At 43.2% G+C, this 25,979-nt stretch overlaps 1 protein-coding gene and 1 pseudogene across 1 annotated transcript; both read right to left on the reverse strand.

Annotated features, from left to right (window-relative positions):
- Positions 1 to 228: 228 nt before the first annotated feature.
- NRROS (negative regulator of reactive oxygen species) lies at positions 229 to 25,871 on the reverse strand. The gene is made up of 3 exons (XM_019723664.2): positions 25,733 to 25,871; positions 6,019 to 6,139; positions 229 to 2,458 (listed from the first exon to the last, which is right to left on the reverse strand). Exons 2-3 carry the CDS (start codon positions 6,124 to 6,126, stop codon positions 488 to 490), a joined length of 2,079 nt encoding a protein of 692 aa, XP_019579223.2. The 5' UTR covers positions 6,127 to 6,139; positions 25,733 to 25,871; the 3' UTR covers positions 229 to 487.
- LOC109443369 (elongation factor 1-alpha 1) lies at positions 11,375 to 12,985 on the reverse strand (annotated as a pseudogene).
- Positions 25,872 to 25,979: the final 108 nt, after the last annotated feature.

The raw sequence follows: 25,979 nt of genomic DNA on the forward strand, positions 1-25,979 counted from the left end.
ATCTCAGATCCCCCAGGTCAACTCTGAAATTCTGGCCTTTGGTGAGCCCGCAGGGCAGTGGCTCTCACCATCCAGAGGACACGCTCTTGGAGTTGCTTTTGTTGTAGAGTAGGAATGAATCACCACACTTTCATACCAGCTCCATGGACGTCATCAAAAGAAGGGCACTGAAAAATAATCTAAGTGAAACTACCAAAAAACATTAAAGAAAGAAAAAAACACACAAGCTGTGTTTGATTTAAAAAATATTTATGAGACATGTTTTTTGTTTTTGTAAAATGTCGCTTAATAAATATTTTACCAGGATAATAAGGATGAATCATAATGATGGAGGAAGAACGTGGGGTGACTAAGGGATGGAAACATTTTACACTTTAATTTAAACCTCAATTCATCAGATTTGTCCTCTGCATCAGATCTTGAAATCTGGCAGACAAAGTGTTTTTCCATGCACAGACCAAATTTCTAACCTTGGCTCGTAGCCAGGTCAGTATACAGAGGACCAGTGGCAGCGGCTCTTGATTACCTGAAGCAGAGGTTTCTTAAAAATGAGAAATATGACGGTGCAGGCCACCAGCAGGGTGACGCAGCTGGGGAGAATGAGCACAAGGTACAGCAGGCCCATGTCTACCCTTTCCCACTTACAATCCTGAGGCATGCCTCTGGGCAGGTCTATCAGGCGAATGACCTTGGAGGAGAGGTTGCAAGTGACCATGGCCAAGTCGGTGATGCTGTGCAGACGCTGTAGGTCCCCCCAGCCCTCCACCCAACAGCAGTCATATGGATTCTGACTGAGGTAGATGGTCCGCAGACTTCTCATGAGCTGCTCAGACACAGCCCTCTGGGGAATGGCTGTGAGCGAGTTCCTGCGAAGATCTAGGGTCTGCAGGGCCAGGCTGCCCCTGAACCTTGGGAAACTGGTCAAGGAATTTCCCGACAGATCCAAGTCCCTCAGATTCCTAAACCCAGAGAAGTCCAACTCCATGAAGCTAGAACTAAGGCCCACGTTTTTGAGAGAGAGGACTTGTAATGTGGGGGCAATATTCTGGAGAGGGGCAGTGCTCCCATTCAGAACCCCCCAGTTGCCAGACAGGTCTAAATGAGTGAGGGCGGTCCCCTGGAAGGAGCAGTCTTGTAGGGCTCCCAGCCCACAGCCCTCCAGAGAGAGGCTCCTCAAAGATGTCACATTCCTGAAATCCACGCAGCTAGGGGGGCTCATGCTTGCTAAGCCAGCTGGCTGGGGACAAAGTGAGATCTGATTGTGGCTCATGTCAACTGTAGTGATGTTACTGGCATCAGCAAAAAGGCCAGTAGGGACACCTAGGAGCTGGTTGGAGCTCAGGTTGAATGACCGGAGGCTCCTCAGGCAGCCAGGGAGCCCCGGAGCCAAGTGCAGCTCTGACAGCTGGTTCTGGCTCAGGTCCAGCTCCGTGAGTGCTTCTGGGGGCTCATGCTCCCGGATGTGGAGCGCAATCAGGCAATTCTGGTTGAGATTCAGGTGGGAGAGGGCAGGCATTTTCTTTAAGAAGCCATTGGGCAGGTATTGGAACTGGTTCTGGCTCATATCCAGGAAGCGTAGATCGGCAAGGTCACTGGAAGCAAATTCTTCCCAGAGGTTGACTGTGGTGATATTGGTCACGTTGCCGTCCACAAGGAGGAACTGGGCCACCATCTCCCGCGGTGACGAGGTATTATACAGGTCCCTGTAGAAGCCCATGTTATTGTCCCGCAGCAGGAGGGTGTGCAACTTGCTGGACTGGGGCAGGAGCGGGAAAAACAGCAGCTGATTGTGAGAAAGGTCCAGTGTCTCCAGCTCAAAGGCAGCCTCTTCTGCTGATGCCAGGAACCATTCCAGGGCGTTGTAGCTGACGTTGAGGAGCCGAAGCTGCGTGAGGCTGAAGTCCACAATGCAAGGGAGGTTGTTATAGGCCAAGTTGAGGTGTCTCAGTTCAGTCAAGCCATCGAAGGCACCACCCTCAATCTCAAAGATGTAGTTCCTCTGCAAATCCAGTTCCCGGAGCTGCCCGAGGCCCTCAAAGACAGAATCATCAAGCCTCATGATGGTGTTCCTTGCCAGGCACACAGACTCGAGTGAAGAGAGGTTCTGGAGCATGAGGGCCACCATGTCTTCCGTCAGGGAGTTTCCCGACAAATCCAGCCTCCACAAACCCTGCAGCCTGCGGAAGGCAGCTGCTGTCTCCTTGTAGCTTTCAGAGAGGGCGTTGTCAGGCAGCGCCAGGCTGCGCAGGTGGACCTGCTCCTGGAAGGCGTCACGACCGACGCGCTGCAGCTGACAGCTATGCAGACTGAGGGTCTCCAGGAGAGGGTAATGCTGGAGGGAATGATTCCACAGGATCTTGAGAGGGTTGGCGTCCAGGATGAGCGTGTGGGGGAAGGGCGGGAGATTGCTGGGCACCGAAGAAAGGTTCTGCCCTCGACAGTCAGCGACTCCATCCACCTAGGTCCAGAAATACACTGGTCAGCAGGGAGGAGGCTTCTGAGACAGAGGTTTATGTACAGACGCTTATTTAATTCATCAGACTGTTCCTGCAACGTCTGGGAATGGCTCTAGAGATCATAATGCTTTTTAAAAAGGATCGGAAACTATAGAACAAAAGGGAACCTTTCTTCGTTCTTAAACTTCACCTTAAAATAGTCAGCTAGGAGCTGAGTTCCAGGCCTCACTTAAAACACACAGTGTGTTAGAAAAGATCGGAGCTCCTGTCAATCGGGTGCTGAATGGTGACAATTGTACCTGGTGTTTGGTTTTAGCTATGAGAAAGATTGAGGACCAGGTCTCTACTTGGGTTTGAATCCCATCTCTGCCATTTATTTCCTGTTTAACCTTGGGCAACTAATTTAGCCTAATTCTGTTATTTTCTCTGGAAAATGGAGATGAAGATAGTGTCTACTTCATAGGATTGCAATGAGATTAGACGGGAGGCTGCACAACGCCTGACAAACTGTGGGCGCTATTAATGTCATCGGTCACTATTGCATTATAATCACTATTACCATAACACCTGTGTGTCTAACAGGGACTCTTCCCAATAACCAATGGTGCTGTGGCGTCTTCATTTCACCCAGAGAAATTTTGCCTGGGACACTCCTCTACATTCTGGATTGATAAATATTACAGCTTAAAAGGGCTTCATAGCTTGTCATCACCCTGAATTGTACAGAGAGGTACAGTGGGGTCTGGACAGAAGCGAATAGTCAATGGCAGCGCTGCGTCCAGAGGCCAGAGCTCTTAATGCCCAATTCAGTGTTTTTCACGGATACCATATACCACCACTGTGCTATGTAAGAAGATAGGAGGGATGGGATGACCCTAGTCTCATTGCAGAAGTCACTCGAGCTTCAGGATAAACTCAGCCCAGTGTTTTACAAAATTGGTGAAAACCATCAGCCACAGGTTGTCAGAAAGGTAGGTGTCCAGGAAAAAAGTTTTAAGTGATGAGATAGAAGAGCAATGGCATCCCTTTGCACAGATTGGTCAATAGGACAAGGCCCATGATTGCCTAAAATTGTGGGCCCAATCCCAGCGGGCAAGTGGAATACTGGAACAGGGCAGAAAAGTCCTGATAGAGAGGAAGAAACACAGGTTTGGAGAGATAACAGACTCAAGTGTGAACCGTGGCTCTGCCTCTTATTAGCTTTGGACAAGGAATTCACCTCTCGGAGCCCCAAGTTCTTTACCTGATTATTAAAATAAAACCTAATAATTAAAAACGGATACAGCATGGAAATACAGAAAATTAAACTCTTCAGTAACCTCAGCTTCTCCCTCAAAGAAACATCATTAACTTTTTGTTACATCTCCTTTTGGACTCTTTTCTAAAGATATTATCTACCTATTCTAAAAAAATTTTTAAATTTTAAAATAAGACTGCACTCTACAAACTGTTCAGTCATCTACTCCCCCCCCCCTTAACAATATGTGATAGACATATTGCCTTGGCAATAAAAATAAATTTGATCACATTCGTTTTAGTAACTATTAGTTCATTGCATGAACACAGTAATGGTTAAGAGCAAGAGTTCTAGGGTCAATCCAGCTTGGTTCTGCTTTTTATCAAATGGGTGACTGTGGGCTGGTCATCTAACCAGTCAGGATCTTCATTACTCCACCTGGAAAATGGAAATTATACTTGTAATTTTCTCATAGGGTTTTTGGGGGGAAGGAGAATTCAATGTGATGATTTATGTAAAACATTGAACACAGAACTTGGCACATAAGTGCTTAAGAAGTGTTAGCTATAGTGATTAGCATGATCTAATTAATTAATCTCCTATTGTTGAGCATTTGAGTTGTTTCTCATTTCCAGTTGAATTGGTCAAGTTCCTTTCACACCTCCCTTCCCCCAAAAAAGTCTTTAGAATTGTGACTGGGGTTGCATTACAATCATGGAGTAATTGGGGGAGAACTGACATCTTTACAAAATTGAACCTCCCCATGCAGAAACGAGGTGTATTTCTTTATTTGAGTAAGTGTTGGTCTCTCCCACACAGAGACTCTCTGGAGAATGCTGTGGTTCGGGGCTTTCCAAAAGCTGTGAGAGACCCTGTTTCACCACAGCTGCTGCAGTCAGTGGGGGTCACATCTCTGCAAATCCCTGAGGTGTTACAAGAGGTCCAGGGAGCCAGCAGAGCCCAAGAAAACCTTACCATGTCACTTTATGATAATGACGCATGGCTAATGCAAGAAGGGACCTTGGAGGGCACCTGGACTCTCAAACTCTCAGCCCTCAGTTGAAAAGATCCACAGGAAATCTACTCTTTGAGCTCACTGGCAGTTGAGTTTGCATATTCCTGCTCCCAGGCTGGAGAGAGTCAGGCAGGGCGTCTGGCCTGAACCCTGAAAGACTGTCAGAGAACTCAAGACTTTATTCCCTCTTCTTCCTATGCCTAGTTAGCTAGTGTGAAGTTAATCTTTCATTGCCTCTGTAAGGGAATAATGGAAGTCTGTGTAGCAGAGACTAACAACGATAACAGATAAAACACATGGCACTCAGGCACTGTTCTGAGTGCTTTACATACATTAACTCAATCATCATAACGACCCAGTGTTATGGTATTATTGGTTGGTATCATTACCTCCATATTTTACAGATGTGGAAACTGAGGCACAGAGTAGCCAGTGTCACCAGCTCGTTAAGTCACAGGACTGGGGTTTAAACCTCGTCTCACTCATATTTTCTACCCCACACTGGAGTATACTACAGCGTAGTGCTTAGAGGTTATTAATAATGGTTAAGAACTATGGCTAGCTGGGTTTTTAAGCTTCATCAGCCTTAAGAATACATTTTTGAGTATAAGTATTAATCCTGACATCCAGTTTGTTTCCCCAGTGCCTCATGGATAACAGAGCTCAAGAAATGTTTATTAGATGTATGTTTTTCAGGCAGATTTTTTATATCACTGAGTTATAGGCAATGGAGAAAATTTCTAGACGTGCTCAGTTGTTATGAGCTGAGTCTGTTTCCACGTACAGGCTGAAAGCCCTGGAGAGGGTAAACCATAAAAGCTCAGATGTCTTACTCCCTGGATCATATTAAGCCTTAGCGTAGGCAAGGATTTTGCTCCACAGTGCAGCGTGGGCAGTGCGCTCTTCAGCACAGCTGTCTAAGCATGGCATCGGCTCATACAGAAATCCTGAGGCAGAGCTTCCCTGACTTTAATGTGCCCCACCATGATCTGTTCTAATACCACTAGTGGAGCTCAGTCATCCAGAGCTTTGGCAAGGTGCTCTTGCTCCAGATGGCTGGACGAGGCCTATCTCTGGGGCCTTGTGTCTTCAGCAGGTATGAAACAGGTGGGGCAGAGCCTATCCCAGGCCTCATCTTAACCTTTGGTTAAAAAGCAGCTTGCACATGGCATCGTGCCAGGTGTGTACTGAGTGATTCAGATTCATTCATTCCCTGCCCTCCTTGATTGACAATCCATCAGCTTTCCAAACAGACCAAACCTTGTCAGGACAGGATCAACAGACAACTCAGAGTCCCTGGGAAAACTCACCAACTTGCAGCCTCCTTGGGAAGCTGCTGTGACCATTCCACTTTGGTTCCTCCATTCCACTGTCAAGAAGTGAAAACCCAGGCAGAGCCAGAAAGGCAGTAACTCCATCTCAAGTGCAGCACTGTGGACAGAAGGCAAGGAAGAAGCGTGTAAGAGAAAGACATCCCAGAGCACTGCTCTGGACTCTCAGTAGAAGCCACTTGCTAATTTTGTCTGGTCTTGAAAGCCCACAGCGATTGGCAGGTGGAAACCCACAGATTCTTTAATACCTCAAGTTAGCCAACACTTTCAACCTTTCACTACAACTGTCAGTAAGAACTCATTTTTGTTTTGATGGACAGGTGGCTGAACACTGAAACTCCTGAGTCCAGCAACAGAAGTAAGAAGCAAAGGATTTGAGGAACCAGGTCTCAGGTCACCTAGAGGTTGCCATGTTTTACAGTTCTGTTGAAGTTTTCCTCCAAAAGCTCAAATCTGCCTGATGCATCACCTGAGCTCAATAAATATTTGCCAAATGAATGAATGAATGAGTGAATGAATGAATGGTAAACTGAGATTGAAATATTGTTGCCTCTGGTCACATAGAGTTGCTAATTGTTGTGTTGAGATGAGGTTTTTAGTAAAAAAGTAGATCTCATTGGTTAACTCATTTGTATGTAGACTTTTGAAAAAAGGGTTTTTATATTTTCCTGGATAAGGGAAAAACTAAGGGGAAAATGAAAATGCGATCTTCATATATAATAAAGATTATTGATGAAGTTTGATTATCAGCCTTCTTATCTGGCCAATGAGCATAGAACAGAAGTCATGAGAAGACCTAAAATTATACATATACTAACAGAATTTTAGAACTAAGAGGAGCCCTGATGAAAATGTCATATATCCTTCACCATCACATTTTTATAAGTGAACACACAAAGGCCCAGAGATAATGGCTTATTCAAGGTTTCAGATCAACTTAAGAGCAGGGCTGGAAACATCTCTCAGGTTCCCCTCCATGAGTCCCAGGATGAGAAACCAGGGTAATTTCTCTCCCTGTAGGTGCTGTTGAATTGACTGCCCTCCTGTTAGGAGAATTTATACCCCAGTGGCATCCCCTCCTGGCTCTGCATTCCTCAGAATCTGAGGCAAGTGCCTGGCCCCAGTGTTCCAATTGCCCAATCTTTCCTTGACATCTTCCTGGGAAAGACCCCAGGGTCTGCTCTCCAGTCTCCTGGGCTAGCAGCACCAGGGCTGACACGAACCTCCTCATCTATTCCGTGGACCATTCTGCCTGACACATCTTGGATATCTAGGGCCCCTTCCTCTTTCCCTTTCTTTAAATAAGTTTACACGATCTCTAAGGCTAATTTTAACTTCCTGGTCATATTTGAATACTCACCAGTGAAAACAGACTGACAGAAAAGCTAAGTGAAACCAGGTAAATCAACTTTAACCCTCACTTCAGGTCAGGCCAGCTCTCCTTACCACAGAAGGAACCTCCAATTCAGAATTCATCAGTACTTGCCCAACACTGGAAATCCCCTTTCCAGACCCTCCTTCCGCTTCTGCACCTGTTCAGGAATTATCACCTCATGTCATGTACAGGGCACAGATGGCAAAAACAGAGGCATATGGGCTCCTGTCCTCAGTATCCTCCCAACACACACACACACACACACACACACACACACACACACACACACACCTCTGAAATCTTAGGATCATTGCCCACCTTCAGATAAAGCTACCACACTTAGCAAATTTCAAGATGCCATGTGAATGTCAGATAAATAACAAATTACTTTTTAGTGTAAATATGTTCCATGCAATAGTTAGGACATACTTACACTAAAAAAAAAAAAAAAAAATTCATCGTTTCTTTGACATTCAAATACTAGGTGTCCTGTATTTTATTGAGGAGAGACAGGGAGATGGGAACTGTGAACCTGATTCCTCCCCTCTACCCCCCGTCACATCCCTTTACCCCCGTGTCAGGCTTGGGATGGTGAATGCTGCTGTGACAACTCACCCTTCTAAAAGAGCCAGCTACGAATACTGAAATACTGAATTTAGATGTGTTCAGGGCAAGAGTGCATTTTCTTCAGGGAAGATGCAACTCTTCAGACTAGAACGTTAAATAGGCCTGGTGTCACTTACGCCCAGAGTGTAATTTTAATTTCTGGGTCAACAAGAAAATTTTTGCAAATTTAAAACATATTTTCCTCCTTCCTTCTAAATTCAGTCAACCAGCCCAGAAAAACTCTTGCTGTACCCTCTGGGCCACTCCTCTCCTGAGACAGCATGGGAAGATTATGGAATTTAGAACCAGACAGACCAGGATTTGAATCCTGGCTCCAGTATTTGTTATTTGTCCTTGAGCAATTCACATAAAGTCTCCGAGACTCAGGTAATCCTTCTATAAAATGGGGATAATGGTAACTATTCAGTTTTAATGAGAATCACATAGTGTATGTGAAAGTGTTTCATTATCTGTGAAGTTAGTTAATAACATAATTATTATTTATGAGTTCAAAACACCAATGGCTGAGTGGTTGTCATTCCTATGTGTACTCTCCAAAGTAATCCACCAGACACACAAAGAGGGAAAAAATAATGAATAATTTGGCTGAAAGAATGAATATATCATTATACCAACTAAACATATGAAAAATATGAGGGAAAGTTGGATTAAAAATTCTACATTAATAAATTCCAGAACAAGGCTAATCCCAGGAACAGAGGACTATGCTGGTTGAGAGCTATTTATCCTCAGATCCATGGTTTACCCTCCCCCCATCCTGCTCTGGTTTGTAGGGGGCTGACTTCTGAAGCCTCTGTTTCCAAGCTCTAGGTGTCAGTAGGCCTCCAGCTGTCTTTGCCAATGGGAGGCAGTATGGGGAGGGGAGAAGGCATAGGAGAAGAGAATCCAGGGTATTTCTCTCCCTGCCAGCTCTGCGTTGGACAGAGAAATCCTTGAGTTTCTTCTGGTGACTCCCAGGTTGTGGTAACACCCTCTTCTCTTTATCCTTCCCTCCCTAGGGGGAGGTCAAGGCTTCCTAAAGTTATTATTCTCTGGGATAGCTATTCCATGGTTGGCATCTCAGCCTCTTCTGTCACGTGTAGCCGATTTCCTCAATTAAATTTACTGTTTTAAATAATCTGCGTGTTTCTGTTCCCTGGTTGGACCCTGAATGATACAATGATGTAAATGAGAATGGGGCTTGGAACAGCACTAAACAAAAAGGTATGTAATGACTCTGAAAATAAATAAAAGACTGAAAATAATAACCATTTAGGTTGAGAAACACTCTTCTTGTTAGATCCAGAAGGCCTCCTCAGAGTCATGCCATTATAAAGAATACAAGATAAACAGTTTGGATGGCAAATCTCATTGGAAAATTTCATGAACCCTCTCCTGCGTGTACAGGACTGCTTTCCTCCACCCACACACAACAGTGTCTTTAGTTGTATGACAGCGTCTAAGCCTGAGGGTGCAAATAAGTAACTGTCCCACTTTATTTCTATCTCTCTGACATCTTCCAAAAAATACATTCATTTTTTTAAAGCCAAATGTTGCTCCTCTTAGATAAGATGAGAAAGGGAAGTAAATGGAAAACAATTATGAAGGAGGGCACACATGGCAATATGACATTAATAATTTAAGTGGGTAAACTGGAACCTCCCTTCACTATCATTAAAAGGGCTTGGCTCAATGGTTCCCATTTCATAGGTTGTGAACCACTGTGGGAGCCAGAGTCAATACAAAGTAGGGGCTCTGTTCCACGTAGGGGCTGAATAAGAACCATGCCTCATTTTGGTCTGTGGGACCATTGGGAAAATAACCGATTATAAGACCTGAGATCCTGACATAAGAAGCAAAAGCATTAACAGACTCTGCTTGTATCTGTTCTTCTCAAACCAGAAAATAAAGTCGAAAAGCTCCTTCCAAGTGTGGAGGCATAAAATGATAAGACCCATTCTCTTTGATATATAGTCTATAAGTTCTACATCCTTTTATTTTGCTGACAATTTCTATAAAGTTTCCTATATCTTTTATCCAGTCATGGTTATTATGAACATGGCTAAAGCAGAGACTGTGAGCTTTTTTAATTAGCAAAAAGCTTTGAAGGATAAGACACCACTGACTAGGTGCTAAGAGACAAGAGTCTGTGCTGTCTCTGTAACACATTTGACTCAGAGATATTAAGGTTATAAATCCTACCTCACATTAAAGTGAAGTCCTTTTCGTGTAGAATTTATATTTTTTCTTTATCTTCTAACTATTCTGTTGTGTCCAGTCATCACAAAATGTCCTTGTTGGTTCTTCCCTAAGAAGTTCTTGAAATTTTAGGACCTCAAATGCTCAATGGCATCCCTTTGTAACTATTAATTGGTTATGGGAACCTGTGATTCAATCCCATATCCATTCTTCGTCTATAAACAGTGTTCCTTTTTTTAGGCAGAAAGACAACGTGGCGTTTTGTCTGGCTTTTCTCTCTCCGATCTGGTTATAACAAATAAGTGGTTAAAACAAATTCGTTTCGTAAAAACAACATGAAGACTATTCTGAAACAAGAGACCACTAAGAGTGAGGAGGGAGAATGCACATCAGCTGCAAAAATTCCTCTGTTTTAGAAATTATGCTGTTTGCTTTCTCTGTTTTCACAAAATAATCAGGAAAAATTGCTGCTTCATTGACCCAAGGAAGGTACAAGGTGACTGGTTGAGGGCCAGTGAGCTGAGTGAAACAATGAAAGGGATGGGAATATTTACTCCTTTGGGAAGGGCATCCTGATCCTGCTGGCAGTGGCTTGGCTGTCAGCTGGGGCAGTGCTTTCAGATCCATCCCATGAGCACACCAGTTGTGGGCTCAGGATTGCTATTGCTTGAACAGACGATGATGGCGACATGCAGTCCAAGGAGTGCCTCCAGTCTGGGGGACATGTGGGTGATACTTGCTTTTGCAATGGACAGAGAAGAAAGGATGAGTGAGATCTTTTGACTGGTCTCTGCTTCGTGAAGTCCTGAAATTTCCAAGTCTGTATCGTCACAAGAATCAAAATAGTTCAGGAATGCAGCAACATCTCTTTTTATGTCAGTCCCTCTGACACTTAAACACATATTATATTGCTGATGTTACCTTTTTTTTCAAATGTATGTAGATGTTCCTGTATTAATAATATATAGCTTCTTTTTTTTCTCACTAACTTTGTTTTAATGGGTCTCAAAATTCTGTGACAGATTTTGGTCAAGTTGTTTCCATTAAAAAGCACTGATTTTTAAAACTAATAATTGCCACACACCCAAAAAAAAACTCAAATGGTCCACAAAACATTCTCCTTTCCTTCTGAAGGTTTTACGATGCATTGTAATTATTAACCAGTCTTTTACTATTAACCTTAAGTGGCCAAAGAGTTAACCGAGACAAACAGTTCTGAGACCGTTCTCCCACCACTGATTAAGACTGGGGTGGCGGGTATTGGGAGTAATATTCACTTAGCCTTCTGAGCTTTCTGGGCAGACTTGGTGGCCTTGCCAGCTCCAGCTGCCTTCTTGTCCACTGCTTTGATGACACCCACAGCAACTGTCTGTCTCATGTCACGAACAGCCCAGAGGAGGGTAGTCAGAGAAGCTCTCAACACACATGGGCTTGTCAGGAACCGTGTCAAAATGACAGCATCACCAGATTTCAAAACCTTCGGCCCATCTTCCAGCTTTTTCCCAAAATAACGATCAATCTTCTCCTTCAGCTTGGCAAATTTGCAAGCATGTGAGCTGTGTGACCATCCAGCACAGGTGCGTTTCCGGCACTGATTTGGCCTGGATGGTTCAGGATAAGCACCTGAGCTGTGAAGCGAGCTGCTTCTATTGGTGGGTCATTTTTGCTGTCACCAGCCACATTGCCACAACGAACATCTTTGACAGACACATTCCTGACAATGAAGCCCACATTGTCCCCAGGAAGAGCGTCACTCAAAGCTTCCTGGTGCATTTCAACAGACTTTACTTCAGTTGTTAACACTAACGAGCCAAGGTGACCCCCATGCCAGGTTTAAGAACACAAATCTCCACTCGGCCCGCAGGGACTAACCAATACCACCAATTCTGTAGACATCCTGGAGGGGCAGACCCAAAGTCTTGTCAGTTGGATGAGTTGGTGGCAGGATGCAATCCAGAGCTTCGAGCAGAGTGGTTCCACTGGCACTGCCATCTTTACGGTGACTTTCCATCCCTTGAACCAAGGCACGTTAGCACTTGGCTCCCGCATGTTGTCACCATTCCAACCAGAAACTGGCACAAATGTGACTGTGTCAGGGTTGTTGCCAGTTTTCTTACTGTAGGTGCTGACTTCCTGAACGATTTCCTCGTATCTCTTCTGGCTGTAAGGCAGCTCAGTGGAATCCATTTTGTTAACACCAACAATTAGTTGTTTCACGCCCAGTGTGTAAGCCAGAAGGGCACACTCACGAGTCTGCCCGTTCCTGGAGAGACCTGCTTCACATTCCTGCACCAGCAGCAACAATCAGGACAGCACGGTCGGCCTGAGGTGCCTGGAATCGTGTTTTTTATAAAGTCTCTGTGTCCTGGGGCATCAGTGATGGTCACATAATACTTGCTGGTCTAGAATTTCCACAGGGAGATATCAGTAGTGATCTCACGCTCACGTTCAGATTTCAGTTTGTCCAAAACCCAGGCAGACTTGAAGGAGCCCTTTCCCATCTCAGCAGCCTCCTTCTCAAATGTTTCAATAGTTCTTTTGTCGCTCCCACCACATTTGTAGATCAGATGACCAGCAGTGGTAGACTTTCCAGAAGCTACATGTCCAATGACAACGATGTTGATATGAGTCTTTTCCTTTCCCATTTTGGCTTAGATTTAGCGGGGGTTTTCATGACACTTGTGTACTGGCGGCAAATCCACTGCACATAAAAGCTATAACTTCTTTTTTAAAGGATTATTATAATAATTCCAAGTAGTTTTCTGTTGTGATATAATGTCTAATCAGCTGATGGTGAAACATAACCATCAGGTAAGGGCCAATCTCAGGTATTTTTATCCATAAAAATGTCTCCTTATATTCAAGTTTGGGAATACTAAGGAGTAACTCTGACCTGACTTTTGGTTTTGTTTTGCTAGAGTTTTCGGATTCATTTTTAGGACAGGATGCTGGATTTCTAATATTCAGGGGCAAGCTGAATATCACCTCCTCACATCCCGACTCTCTCACCTCCCCCACTTCTTCAGCCGATACTACTACAGCAGTTGCTGCCAGAGCTGGGACTACAACCTTTTGCTGAAGGCACTACTAGCAAGTGTTAAGAGTGTTGTACATGTATTAACACGTAATTGAGAATTTTTCTCCTCAAAGTAAGATGAAAAAAACTTTAAAGAAAGAAGTCTTTGCAGAAAGTGGGTAACTCTCAGAGGTATTTGGTATTACAAGCAAATATTTTTAGACTGGTCTGGGGGAGGGAATCTCTAGAAGCAAAGTATGCACAAGGGTGGGATGTAAATGTGTGATGGTGACACCAGTAAGTACGAAAGACACAGGTGCTATATAGAGGGCTCCACAGGAAGGGAGTCTGCACTTTCAACAACAATAAAAGAGCAAATGTCACCTGGGATCCTGGGAGAAAGGAAAGGGCAGCTGGTCACAGACCACAGAGAATAGGTAATAACAGAAACCCCAGTCTATGACCACTTCAAACAATTCCTACTACCAAGAAGTATTTGAAAGCCTCAGGCAAGCAGCTTTGGTCTCTTTGATTCTTAGCAAAAAAATAGAGTCAGACTTTGCATCTCCCATGGTGAGACCACATGCATCCTAAGCCTCCAGGTGTGATGCCTTGGGTAACACAGAGGTCCATCTCGGTAGTGCCCTTGCCAAAAACGTTTGCCATGAGGCCAGTCATGAGGAAACAATCAGACAGATCCAGGCTGTAGGATGTCCTACAAGACAGCTGGCTTGGATTCTTAAAAAAAGTCAAAGTTTTGAAAAACTGAGAAAGGCAGGGAATGGGACAGAGGGGACGTCTGATTACAGATGACTAAGAAACGTAATAACCAAGTCCAACACATATACCTGGAGTGTATTTTGAATTTAAAAAATCTCTAAAAGAAAAATTTGAGACAATTGGGGAAATTTACGTATGTACTAAATGATGTGTTTTCAGATGGTACTAGGTACACAGATGATATTATCAGATTATTGCTAATTTTTCTTAGGTACAATAATAATGTTTTAGTTATGTCGGAAAGTGCCCTTATTGTTAGGATACATATGCTACAATATTTAGGGGTGAAAAATCATTATGCCTGTAATTTATGTAACACTTTCAAATGGCGGGGGGTGGGGGGAGAGAGAGAGGAGAGAGAGAGAGAGAGAGAGAGAGAGAGAGAGAGAGAATTAAAGCAAAATATTACCAACTGGCAAATTTAGCATTGTACTTCTTCCGACTTTTCTGTAAATTTGAATTTTTTTCAAAATAAAAAAAATGAGAAAAATGAAATAAATGTTGGAGTTCCTAAAGGGAGAGGGGAAATGGGAAATTATGGTAACATTTTGTTTCAAAATTTTCAGGAATCTACATTTTTCAAATGTCCTTTTCAGAAAAGTGTTCAGTAAACTTTAAATTTAAAATGCATATACACATAAACCTTTAAAATAACTCAGAAATGTAAACATTCTGACATTCACACTAGAGCTTCCAGACAGCTTCTCATACCTGGAAGTAGCATAGAAGTGTTAGATCATGTGTCCCGACTGTGATTCAAGAAATACAGTTGATGTACTAATGTAGCTTCCACTGTCCAGGTCAACTGCTCTGTTCCACCACACCCACAATCCCTCTGGAGTGGCGGCCCTCAGGAGAAGCTCACGACCTCACCACCACTTCCACTTCCACCTCCACCAAGCTGACAGAATCTTAGGAAAGCATTTGACCAGGGGAGGTCAATCCTTCTACGCGACTGACTAGCACCCTATGAATGATCCCAGTGCAGAGAGACAAGGGAGAGAACTGAGTAATTAGCGGTGGAAATTGGAGCTAAGAGGCACAGAGAGAGAAGGTAGAGTTGAATTTTTGAGGCATGTTGCCATGAAGAAGCAGAAGCTATGAGGTAGATGACAAGGCATAGGAACAGAAAAGAATGAAGCTGTCAACAGAGGGCAGAGATCAGAGAAAATGGACTAGAAAGAACGACGAGAATGTGGACCATGCAGGCTGGGAGACAGGGTAGAGAGAACGGGCTGGAATGCTGACTCTTGGGGTTCCTGATGGCTCCTTACAGAGCTGGGTCCATTTCCAAGCTCCATGTTATCTCATGATAGCACCTCACTACAATCACCATCCCCAGTAGCTGGCCCAACTGTTGTATCTTGCCAACAAAAAGCACCTAACTAAAACAGGACTTGTGCTCTTTAATACACTTAAATACAAAAGACAAAATGGAACATACTATTTTTTTTTAAGTGCATGCAAGCTTTACGATGCTACTTGAAAATTAGAGAAAGCGGCTGAAATCTGAATTGAGGAATGTATTTTTTAAAGTGCATCTTACAGGCAAGAGTCATCAAAGAATGGTAAAACTAAAGAGCAAAAATTTGTTGGGAAACAAGACATTAATATAGTACAAGTTACTTGTTAATTTTACACAGGCAAAAATAACAGCTTTATAGTGGAAAAACCAGCAGACACCTCTGTAACTAAATGATCAAATTACTATAGGTGGCTTACTAGGGTACTTGGCAAAATTTGAATACAGAAAATAGATGAAATAATAGTATTACATCAATGTTAAATTTCCAGACTTTGATCATTGTACTGTGGTTACGTAAGAGACTATCCTTATTCTCAGAAAATAGATACTGAATTATGTAGAGGAAAAGGGGCATGATGTTTGCAGCATTATTAATGTTCCAATTTCTCCTCATCCTCATCAGCACTTGATATTTTCTTTTTTTTTAAATCATTTTTATTATATTCATCCTAGTGGGTGGGAAGTACTATCGCTTCATGGTTTTGATTTGCATTTCCCTAATTAGTAATAATGTTGAGCATTTGCCATGTATTTATTGACCATTTTTTGTATCTTCTTTGAAGAAATGTCCAAAATGTGTACTTTTCAATTCAAAGATTTATTTAATTATAATTTTGGAATTACATGTAAAAGAAAATGGAAAAAAAAGTTATAAAAGTAAAGAGCTAGTTATAGTCCTTGGGCGAATAAATATATTCCTATATTTTACAAAAAATCAATATTCAGATGGTGAATGCACTAAAAAAGAACTTGCAAATTGAAGATTGGGGAGACAGAGCATTTAGAATAGTGATGTGTGAATTCAGACTTCATGATTTGTTTCTCTGGCTGTTTTTCTTAATAATGAATTTGTTAAACTATTGGCAACTGAATGGCTTTTGAATCCTCCCCTGCCCAACTGTCTCTTACCCTACCAGGGGGAGAGCAAATTGACACACTTGTCTGTAGGACAATTTAGCACAAGTTATCAAAGACCATAAAAACACAGACTATTTTTGATTCAACAATTCCACTTTTAGAAATTTATTCTAAGGCATTATAATGCATATAAAAATATTTTTACAGAAATATTAATTGTAACATGAGTAATAATAAAAAAAAGTGGAAGCCATCTAAAAGTCCAACAATGGTAAGAGTGGCTAAATACATTATGACACAACAAGCTGACATGAATAATGTGCTGCAATCAAAAATGCTTTGGCAACAATGTATTTATTGGCATGGAAAGACGTTCATAATAAAATATTAAGAAAAAAGGAGATTGCAAAACAGAATGTAGAGTATAATTCCAAGTTTGTTAAAAGAATATGCATTCATCTACATGTGCATAGGAAATATTTGAAAGGGTCCACATTAGAATCTCAACAGTGGGGGAAAATGCACCTGATACTTACTTTTTCCCCTATCTGTATTTTTGCTACTTTGTATTTCCTAATTTTCCAATAATCACCTTTGATTACTGTATTAAAACAAGTTTTAAAATAATAGAAGCAATTTATTATTGCTTAAAAATTAAAATATATGTCATAATCAGAGCCTAATAAATTTCCCTGAAATAGACAAGTTCTTATAGGTATTTAGATTGAAATTACTGTGAGTGTGCTTGAAATGATCATGTTTGGAGTTAATGGAAGAAAAACTATTATTGACTAATAACTAAGATAACTTTTATTATAGACATTACTTTCCTTTTTCAGGGTTCAGGCATTTAGATTTGGGCATGTTCTTAGCCCAGCCCCAGAAGGAAGAGCCCAGGCGAAGGGGACAGAGGGAGCAGGTTCAAAGCCTGGTGCTGACCTTGGATACACCACTCAACTTCTTGGCCTCAATTACCTCCCCAGTAAAATGAGAATCACGATGCCTGTGTTGCAAGGATGTTACTGTATTAAGACAAGTTTTAAAAGGAAGTTCAAAACTACAGTTTTTGTCATAATCACCCCCAATTGTCAACCTGCTTGTGCTTCAGCACAACCAGGGTAGGAGCTCACTGCTTTGTAAGTGGCTGGTTGTACTACTGGGGTCTCTTGATATTTGCCTGTAAATCTTGATCCCCCCCCCCCCCCCCCGCCATGCCTGGGCAAATAAGTGAGGAGTTGTATCATTTTGAATTTGTTGCAATGCTTCTTGAATGGATGGTCCTGAGAATTTGTGTGAGAAAGGACAGTTCTGTTGCTTGTATCTCTTTTGGCAAATGCATTTTCATTCAAATTTAGTAACTGACCATCTTTTTGAAAAGAACTATAGAATTCCGGAAGGCACTACTCACCACTGTTTTGGAGGTGAGAATACTGAGGTCAGGGAGATGAAATGATACGGACAAGATGCCACAGAGAACACAGTGCAATGGTTTCCAAGCACTGGTTTAAAATCCAGATGTCTTGTTCCCACCCCAAGCCTAGCACACTTGGTCAGCCAGCGCTCCACCGGGGTTGTGAGAAGAGTGTTGTCTGCGAGTGGCAGAGGCTCTGCCTCCTCCAGGAAGGAGGTTGGAGGCCATAGCAGCTCTTCCCTTGGGCAGCCAGTGAGTGGAGTGTTTGGAGAGCACTACCCTGCTTGACTGGTCTCCTCAGGGCTACAGATGAGTCAACCGGCTTCCTTCTGTGGTCAGGGTCAGCCCTTTAGAACCAACAGAGGTCATTGCACTCTGTTCTGTTTCATAGCCACAGGCTGCATCTGGCCACAGGTCTTAAAAACTGCAAATCCGATGGTGGCCAGTTAACTCAGTTGGTTAGAGCGTGGTGAGGTGCTCTTAACAACAAGGTTGCTGGTTCGATTCCTACATGGGCCACTGTGAGCTGCACCCTCCACAACTAGATTGAAACAACTACTTGACTTGGAGCTGATGGGTCCTGGAAAAACACACTTAAGATGAATAAAAGGTTTAAAGAAAAAAAAAGTGCAAATCTGCTCCACTGGGGAGATAACACCTTGCTCTTAGATGGCTAGTGGTAGTTCCGTGGTATTACCTTTGTATATGAGAGACCCACATAATATCTGTGGATAGGCACTCAACTTCCCAAGGTGGCCATTGGTGACAATAATAACCACCTTGCTGACCTCACAGGGTTGTGTTGAGGATGAATGAGAGATGTGTGTGGAAAAGCTTTGTCAATATAAGGAATGTTGTAGCCTTCATTGTAAGACAAGACAGTGTCAGAACTAAAAGAAAGTCAGAGTTCCTCTGTGCAAACAGGGAGCTGGTGTTGAAATAAATAAAACAGAGGAACTGCAGAACCTTCTTCCATCCATGTGAGCTGCAGGGTGTGGACCTTGGGATGTTCAGAGAAAGCAAGACCTCCCAGAGCCTGTGGGTGAAGGGGTTATAGCTGATAACTGAGGCTTATTGCCCAGAGTGGAAATATATCACCCCCAACCCCTGCCCATCTTTGGTTCTCTTGAGAAAGAGCACAACTGAGGAAAAAAATAATGTGGATTCTTGATTACTGACAAGCTCAATGGGATTGTATCCAAGCTCCTAGATTTCTTTCCAGGTTCTTAATTGTAATAGCTAGTGTTTATGGAGTGCTCACCGTGGGATAAGTGCTATGCTATTACATATAATATTCCTTACAAAATCATAGCAGGCATATATTATCATCCCAATTTTACACATTCTAATTGAGGCTCGCAAAGGTTTAAAAGGACATAGAGCTAGAGTATGTAAGAGCTGCAATTCAAACCAAGTCTGTGAGTTCAGCAAAAGTCAACCTCAATATCACAAGGCCCAGGTAGCCTGGGATACTTGCTATCCTTGACTAAATCATGCATTTTCACACACTGTTTATTCTGTGGGAAAGGACCTTCTCTTGGACTTCTCCAACTGTCCAACTCCTATTCATCCTCCAAGGCCCAGTACCTGGGTCATCTCCTTATAACATCCTAATAGTTCAGTTGAGCAATAACCCAACAATGCACGTAATATGATAGTATATTATTACATTAGTTACAGTTCCTATGGAAGTTTAAAAACTTTTTATTATTTGACTTTTATGCTTATGAAAATGAATGTGAGCAGCTACCATGTTTCCCCGAAAATAAGACCTAGCCAGACTATCAGCTCTAATGTGTCTTTTGGAGCAAAAATTAACATAAGAGCTGGTATCATATCATATCATATATTATATTATACCTGATATTATATTATGTTATATTATATTATATTATATTATACCCAGTCTTATATTATATAAGACCCGGTCTTATATCATATTAAAATAAGACCGGGTCTTATATGAATTTTTGCTCCAAAAGACACATTAGAGCTGATCGTCCAGCTAGGTCTTATTTTCGGGGAAACACGGTACTAGGTACTGTCAGTAATTTAACTTTTTCCCTGTTTTATGAAAAAATTTTAAAATAGCAAAGTTGAAAGTATTTGACAGCAATCATTTGTATACTCACCACCTAGATTCTATTATGAACTTTTTACTATACTTGTTTTTATCACATATCTATCCATCTGTCCATTTTTCAATCTATCTTATTTTTTATTCATTTCAAAATAGATTACAGTCATCAATCTATTAGGGGGAAGTACACTTCCCCCTAAATACTTCAGAATGCATATCAAGTGATTTAACTTTTTAAAAAGTTCCTACTTTTTCAATCTTCTGGGGCAACTTAATTAATTTAATCTCAATTTAATTGAGAGGGCAAAGTCAGCTATTTCATTTGGGGGAAAAAATTTCTGTCTTGTAAAAAAAAAAAAAGATTTGATAATCACTACCTCAGTGTTCTCAGCCAGAATTAGGAGGAAAGCAGCTCACACTAAAGTGTGAATGACCCGTATACTTTTTCATGCACTGTTCTTTAATGGGTATTTATATAGGGAATGATGAAAAATAATAAAGTTTCATGGTGTAGTTTCAAGACGGTAAGAGAGAATTTTGTTCTTTCCAAAATACCTCAAATTGTACCGGCAAGGTGGCTATCTAGCTAAGGCTGATTTTTTTTTTTCTCTGAAGCTTATTTGAATGCACAGAAGAATATCCCCGCCAACCCCCAAAATAATGATTTTTAGGGAATTCTTGAATGAATCCAAGACAATTGGATTATAACTTAATGCTATTGGTTAATAATAATAGCACCTGAACTTGCAAAGTCTTCTTACGTTTGATTGCATTTAATACTTGCAACAGTTCTACATAGTGGGCATTATCATTTCCATTTTTTTTTATTGTGGTAAAATATACATATAATTTACCATTTCAGCCCCTTCCCAATACTATTAAGTGCATTCAAAGTTTTGTGCAATCTCACCACCATCCATCTCCAGTACTCTTTCATCATCCCAAACTGAAACTCTGTACCCATTAAACATAACTCCCCATTTCCTCCCTCCCGTCAGCCCCTGGTAACTATTTTTCTTTCTTCACTATACCTTTGCCTATTCTAGTAGAATATAAATAGAATCGTATAATTGGGATCATGTATTATCTATCCTTTTGTGTCTGGTTTATTTAATTTAGCATAATGTCTTCAAGGTTCCTCCACGTTATAGCATGAATCCAAATGTCATTCCTTTTTTCTAAAGATTTCTTTGGGGAAGGGGAACAGGACTTTATTGGGGAACAGTGTGTACTTCCAGGCCTTTTTTTCCAAGTCAGGTTGTTGTCCTTTCAATCTTAGTTGTGGAGGGTGCCGTTCAGCTTCAAGTTGTTGTCCTTTCAGTCTTAGTTGTGGAGGGCGCAGCTCAGCTCCAGGTCCAGTTGCCGTTGCTAGTTGCAGGCGGCACAGCCCACCATCCCTTGCGGGAGTCGAAACCCGCAACATTGTGGTTGAGAGCCCATGCTCCAACCAACTGAGCCATCCAGGAGGCAGCTCAGCTCAATCTTAGTTGCAGGGGGCGGAGCCCACCATCCCTTGAGGGACTGGAGGAATCGAACTGGCAACCTTGTGGTTGAGAGCCCACTGGCCCATGTGGGAATCGAACCGGCAGCCTTCGGAGTTAGGAGCATGGAGCGCTAACCGCCTGAGCCACCGGGCCGGCCCCATGTCATTCCTTTTTATGGCCAAATAATACACCACTGCATGTACACACCACGTTTTGTTTATCCATTCATCCATCAGTGGATATTTGGGTTGTTTCCATCTTTTGTCTACTGTAAATCATGCTGCTATGAACATTAGTGTACAAGTATCTATGTTCTAGTCCCTGCTTATTATCTCCATTTTACACATAAGAAATCCAAGACTTGAAAAGACCAAAGTGAGTTGCTCAAGCCATGTAGCCTGTAGACAGTGAAGCCAAAACCAGAGCTGAGTTCTGGCCCAGGTAGGAGGTGCTCAATGTGCACCTACCTGAGAGCAATATACATTGAATGAATGATCAGCTGGGTTGTGTAGGTAAGTATTTATTGTTAAACAGCTACCCTGTGGTCCCCCATCCCAGCCGCCTAGCCGCTCTCTCAGCATTCTCAAGGGCCTCACCATGATCTAGCAACCTAGGAGGTAACACCTGACCCAGCAGGGGCCCCAAGGACCTTGCTTCTAATGACAATGTGCGTTCTGATTGGTCAGTGTTGTACCATGTGATGTTTGATATTCTGAATAGCACCCCTGAGTGTTTATGGGATCATGGTCTTCTGTGGGGAAGAGGCAACCTGTCAATACCATGGAGGATACCTATGACAAAGATGAGGACCTTTAGAGGTTCTGCAAAAGAATCTAGAAAGCCTAGGAAAAAACCTGGGGATGAAGAAGGAAATAAAGCCAGTATTATTAGCTAAAATGGAAGCTTCAGTTTAGGGACCTGAGGAAGGGTGCAAGAACCTAAAACAAAAGAAAGGCCATGGGGGAATCTCATGAGGACGTCACATGGTGCCAGGCTAGGTGATGATAAGACCATTAACTTGTCTGAAGCTGAAGGAGGTGGCCCAGGGCCACATAGGGAAAGACCCACTTGCCAGTGACCCTGCAGGCTGAGGGAGAGAGCTGTCTTGGCATCTGGCAGCACTACCAGGAAGAGACACCAAAAAAAGCAGGAGAGACCTGCGAGTTCACGAATGGACCACGAGAGGAGGACAACAAGGAGAATCAGGAGGAGCCAGTGTCCAGCCTGACATCTAAAATGGAGTGACATGAGATTATTTGAGAACATGGTGTGTACTCCAAGATGAGCCCCTGCCAGTGACTGTGGGTGCTGGGCTGCCTCAGACACTTAGGCCCTGCTTGAGAAGAGCCAGAGTGACAAGACAGAGACCCAAATGCTGCTATCTGCTGAAGAGACGTCCCCTCCTGATGGTTTTCTTTCTTGGAGGGGCAGTATAAAGGTGCTTGGAGCACATGGCATAGCACCTGACCAAGGTGAACTTCTGGGTTGGGGCTGGACGTGGGGAGTCCTTGTGTCCTCACAGGACTTTGTAGCCACATTTAGCCCATCACTTGTACCAGCGCTGCTCTTCTAGCCCACCTCGCTGGTGAGAACCACGACAGGGTTCTACTTCCTCCTTTCCTCCCTGGTTCAGTCTGAAACCACTCATGCATTAAAGTGAAAAGACACATGTGGTTTTGTCTCAGCACCTGACTCCATTTGCTCTGGAAATCAGTTGGTTTTGCCTACCCACATTCATTTCTCCTTCTGGTAACAACTCCTTAACTCTCCTTTGAGGAAACTACCCTTTCCTTTCTTTTCTTTATTATTTTAATTTTTAATTGTGGTAAAATAGACGGAACATAAAATTTACCATCTTATCCACTTTTAAGTGTATAGTTCCGTAGTGTTAAGTATATTGACATTGTCTTGCAATCAACTATCTTACTTTATTAAGAACTCCATGTTTGTTTGAGTCTGACCTTAACTCTTGGCTCCAAGGAGGGGCCTATAAACAAGACTGGACCCATCAGAGTCTCCTATTCCCCTAACCATCATGATTGGTTTATAATGGGTTCACAGAAGCCAAGCCCATGAGAATCAATCCAAGGATTTTACTGGGAAAGAGACTTTCTTTTTATGCTTCAAATGCCAAACTGATGATAATTAAGGTTTGAGCTTCAGACACCCATCTTTGCCACCAACTTCAGGTCCTGCCTGATAATGAAGCCTACACAGAGCAAAGCCATGCTGAGGAATAGAGACAGACGGATTCCTGGCAACGTTTGAGCACCTGGCTATGTGCAGCTGTTCCCCCATAGACTTTTTGATTATTTGAAACAACAAATCCTCTTTTTTTGCTGAAGTCAAACTGATGGGATTTTTGTCGTTTGCAACTAAAAGACCCCTAAACTCAGATGTACAGTTGCTTGTGAGACTCGATAAGATCCAAGTATCAATGTCCTTTTTTTCGCCCCTTGACTCTCTCAGCTGTCAGACATCATCACTTAACGTAGCCCAGAGCTTCCCCACACATTGAGCCACGACAATTTGTTCAATGATGAAGTTGAGGAGCATAGTTGGGGGAGGAGGGTGAGTGGAAATTAGTATAATACAGAAGTTCTACCAAAGGCAAAAATATTTATCATTAATGTGCAGACACACCAGCGAGCATCACTGAGCATACAACAAGCATATCCTGAGAAAGATAATGTTTTTCAGTCATGGTTGAAAGCCTACCCTCCCCTAACTTTATGTGGTTATATAATGTAGATCTGAGCGTGGTGTGGGGCACACCTAGTTGTCCATCTGAGAGTCTGGTTTACATTTTGTGGTGTGAATACACACTGCAACCCGAACACAGGTTATAATCAGTACTGATGTCACTCTTCCATGATAAAGAAAGACCAGAGACAAATAGGCCAATGCATTCCTAACACAGGCCCCAGGACAAAGACCCGGGGAGCCTACTCTTTGTTTGGGAGGCATGGGTTTAAACACCATGTGGACTCAGGTTTATATGGTTTTTCAGGAAGTCCCATGAGGAAACCTATTAGATGAAAACACCCTCTTTGTGAAATAGGCTTTTTGTTTTGTTTTGTTTTGTTTTTTGTTTTGCTTAACCTAAAGGCAGGAGTCGAGCTTTTTGTATTTTGTTTTCCTGGGCCCAAGGTTCTATAATCCCGCCTAGGAACTCTCAGACATACATGTAAAAACCTATGGGGTGTATAAGACAAATAAATAAGTCTCAGGGCCAAAAAACCCAGCAAACCAGGGGCATCTGCAGATGTTGTGCAGCACAGCCAGTGGGTAAAGGGAGCGCAGATTTCGGAAGGGCAGCTCTAAAACTCAAAATGTTTCTACGGTCCAAACTTCTAATGGGCTGCACCCATCACGGAAGAAACATCCAGTGGGTTCCCTTCACTTTCCCTGGAAGTGCAGCACCCGAGACCAGCCCTATCCTGGGGCTCAATTCTTAGGACCCTGCCTCAGCCTCCTTGAGTCCCAGCCACTGCTGGACACATGGTCACCTTCTCTCAGGGATGAGGTGAGCTGGCAGTGCATTCTGAGGGCAGTACAGAGCCGGGTCAGTGGCTCCTTACTTATTTATGTCAGCTCCTGAGCACATGAGGATATATGCTGAACCTTCCAGAATCCAGCCCACATGGAGAGGCCGCGAGGGCTATGGAGGAGCCCTGGACAAGGGATAAGAAAAGTCTGGGACCTAGTCTCCCTCTGACACTTACTAGCTGTGGGTCCAAGCAGCGAACCCTAGTGAATTTCCCAAGGACGCTCTGTGGGTAAGGGCCTTTGCCTGTCTATGTCACAGCTCTACCCCCACCATCTTAAACAGGCCTGCATTTGGAAGACATCCATAAGTATGTGTTGCTGTCAATGAGTATCAGTGTCTTCATCTATGACACGTTGATTCTCAGTCCACGTTGTGGAGCAGAAAATAAGATCCAAGCACTCAGCACGCTGAGCGCTCACAGAGTAGTCTCATTGCATCCAGTCACCCAGCCCGGGAAGAAGCACCATTGTTCCCATTTTGCAGATAAATAAACCGAGACCCAGATATTCTCCCCACAGAGCCAGAGATCAAACTTTCAAACCAGGAATCTGAAGCCCTAATTGTTTCTACTACTCTACACCACCTTGACCTCGTTCAGCTCTGCGTGCTCACAGAGGGATGTAGTTCCACTACCAGGAGCTGTAGCGGCCAAACTGGGCACACGAGCGGTGGAGCTTGGATGCAGCAAGCCACAACTTCCCAGTCAGCCGCAAGCTGTGGGCCAGGGACGCTGATCTACCACCCACCCTGGCCCGAGCTCGCCCACCTCCAGAAGGGCGGCGGTTGCCCACCACGCAGGAAATACTCACGGCTCCCGCAGGCCCAGGCGGCTCCGCCGGGCGCATCCTCTCCCGGGACTCCGGCCTCCTCGAGAGCAGCCGAACGCGGGGCTGGGCTGCCTCCTCTCTCTGGGGCATCAGATTATTTTAGCACTTGCGGAAGGAACAGACGGAAACTGAAGTCACATGGAGAGCGAGCAGCTCGGGGCGACTCAGCACTCACAGAAAGCAGGCAACGGAGAGGGAACTGCTGCAGCGGGTGGGTGGTGAGGGGGGA

The sequence above is a fragment of the Rhinolophus sinicus genome, linkage group LG01 (assembly GCF_036562045.2).
Source record: "Rhinolophus sinicus isolate RSC01 linkage group LG01, ASM3656204v1, whole genome shotgun sequence".
In the NCBI taxonomy this organism is placed as follows: Eukaryota; Metazoa; Chordata; class Mammalia; order Chiroptera; family Rhinolophidae; genus Rhinolophus; species Rhinolophus sinicus.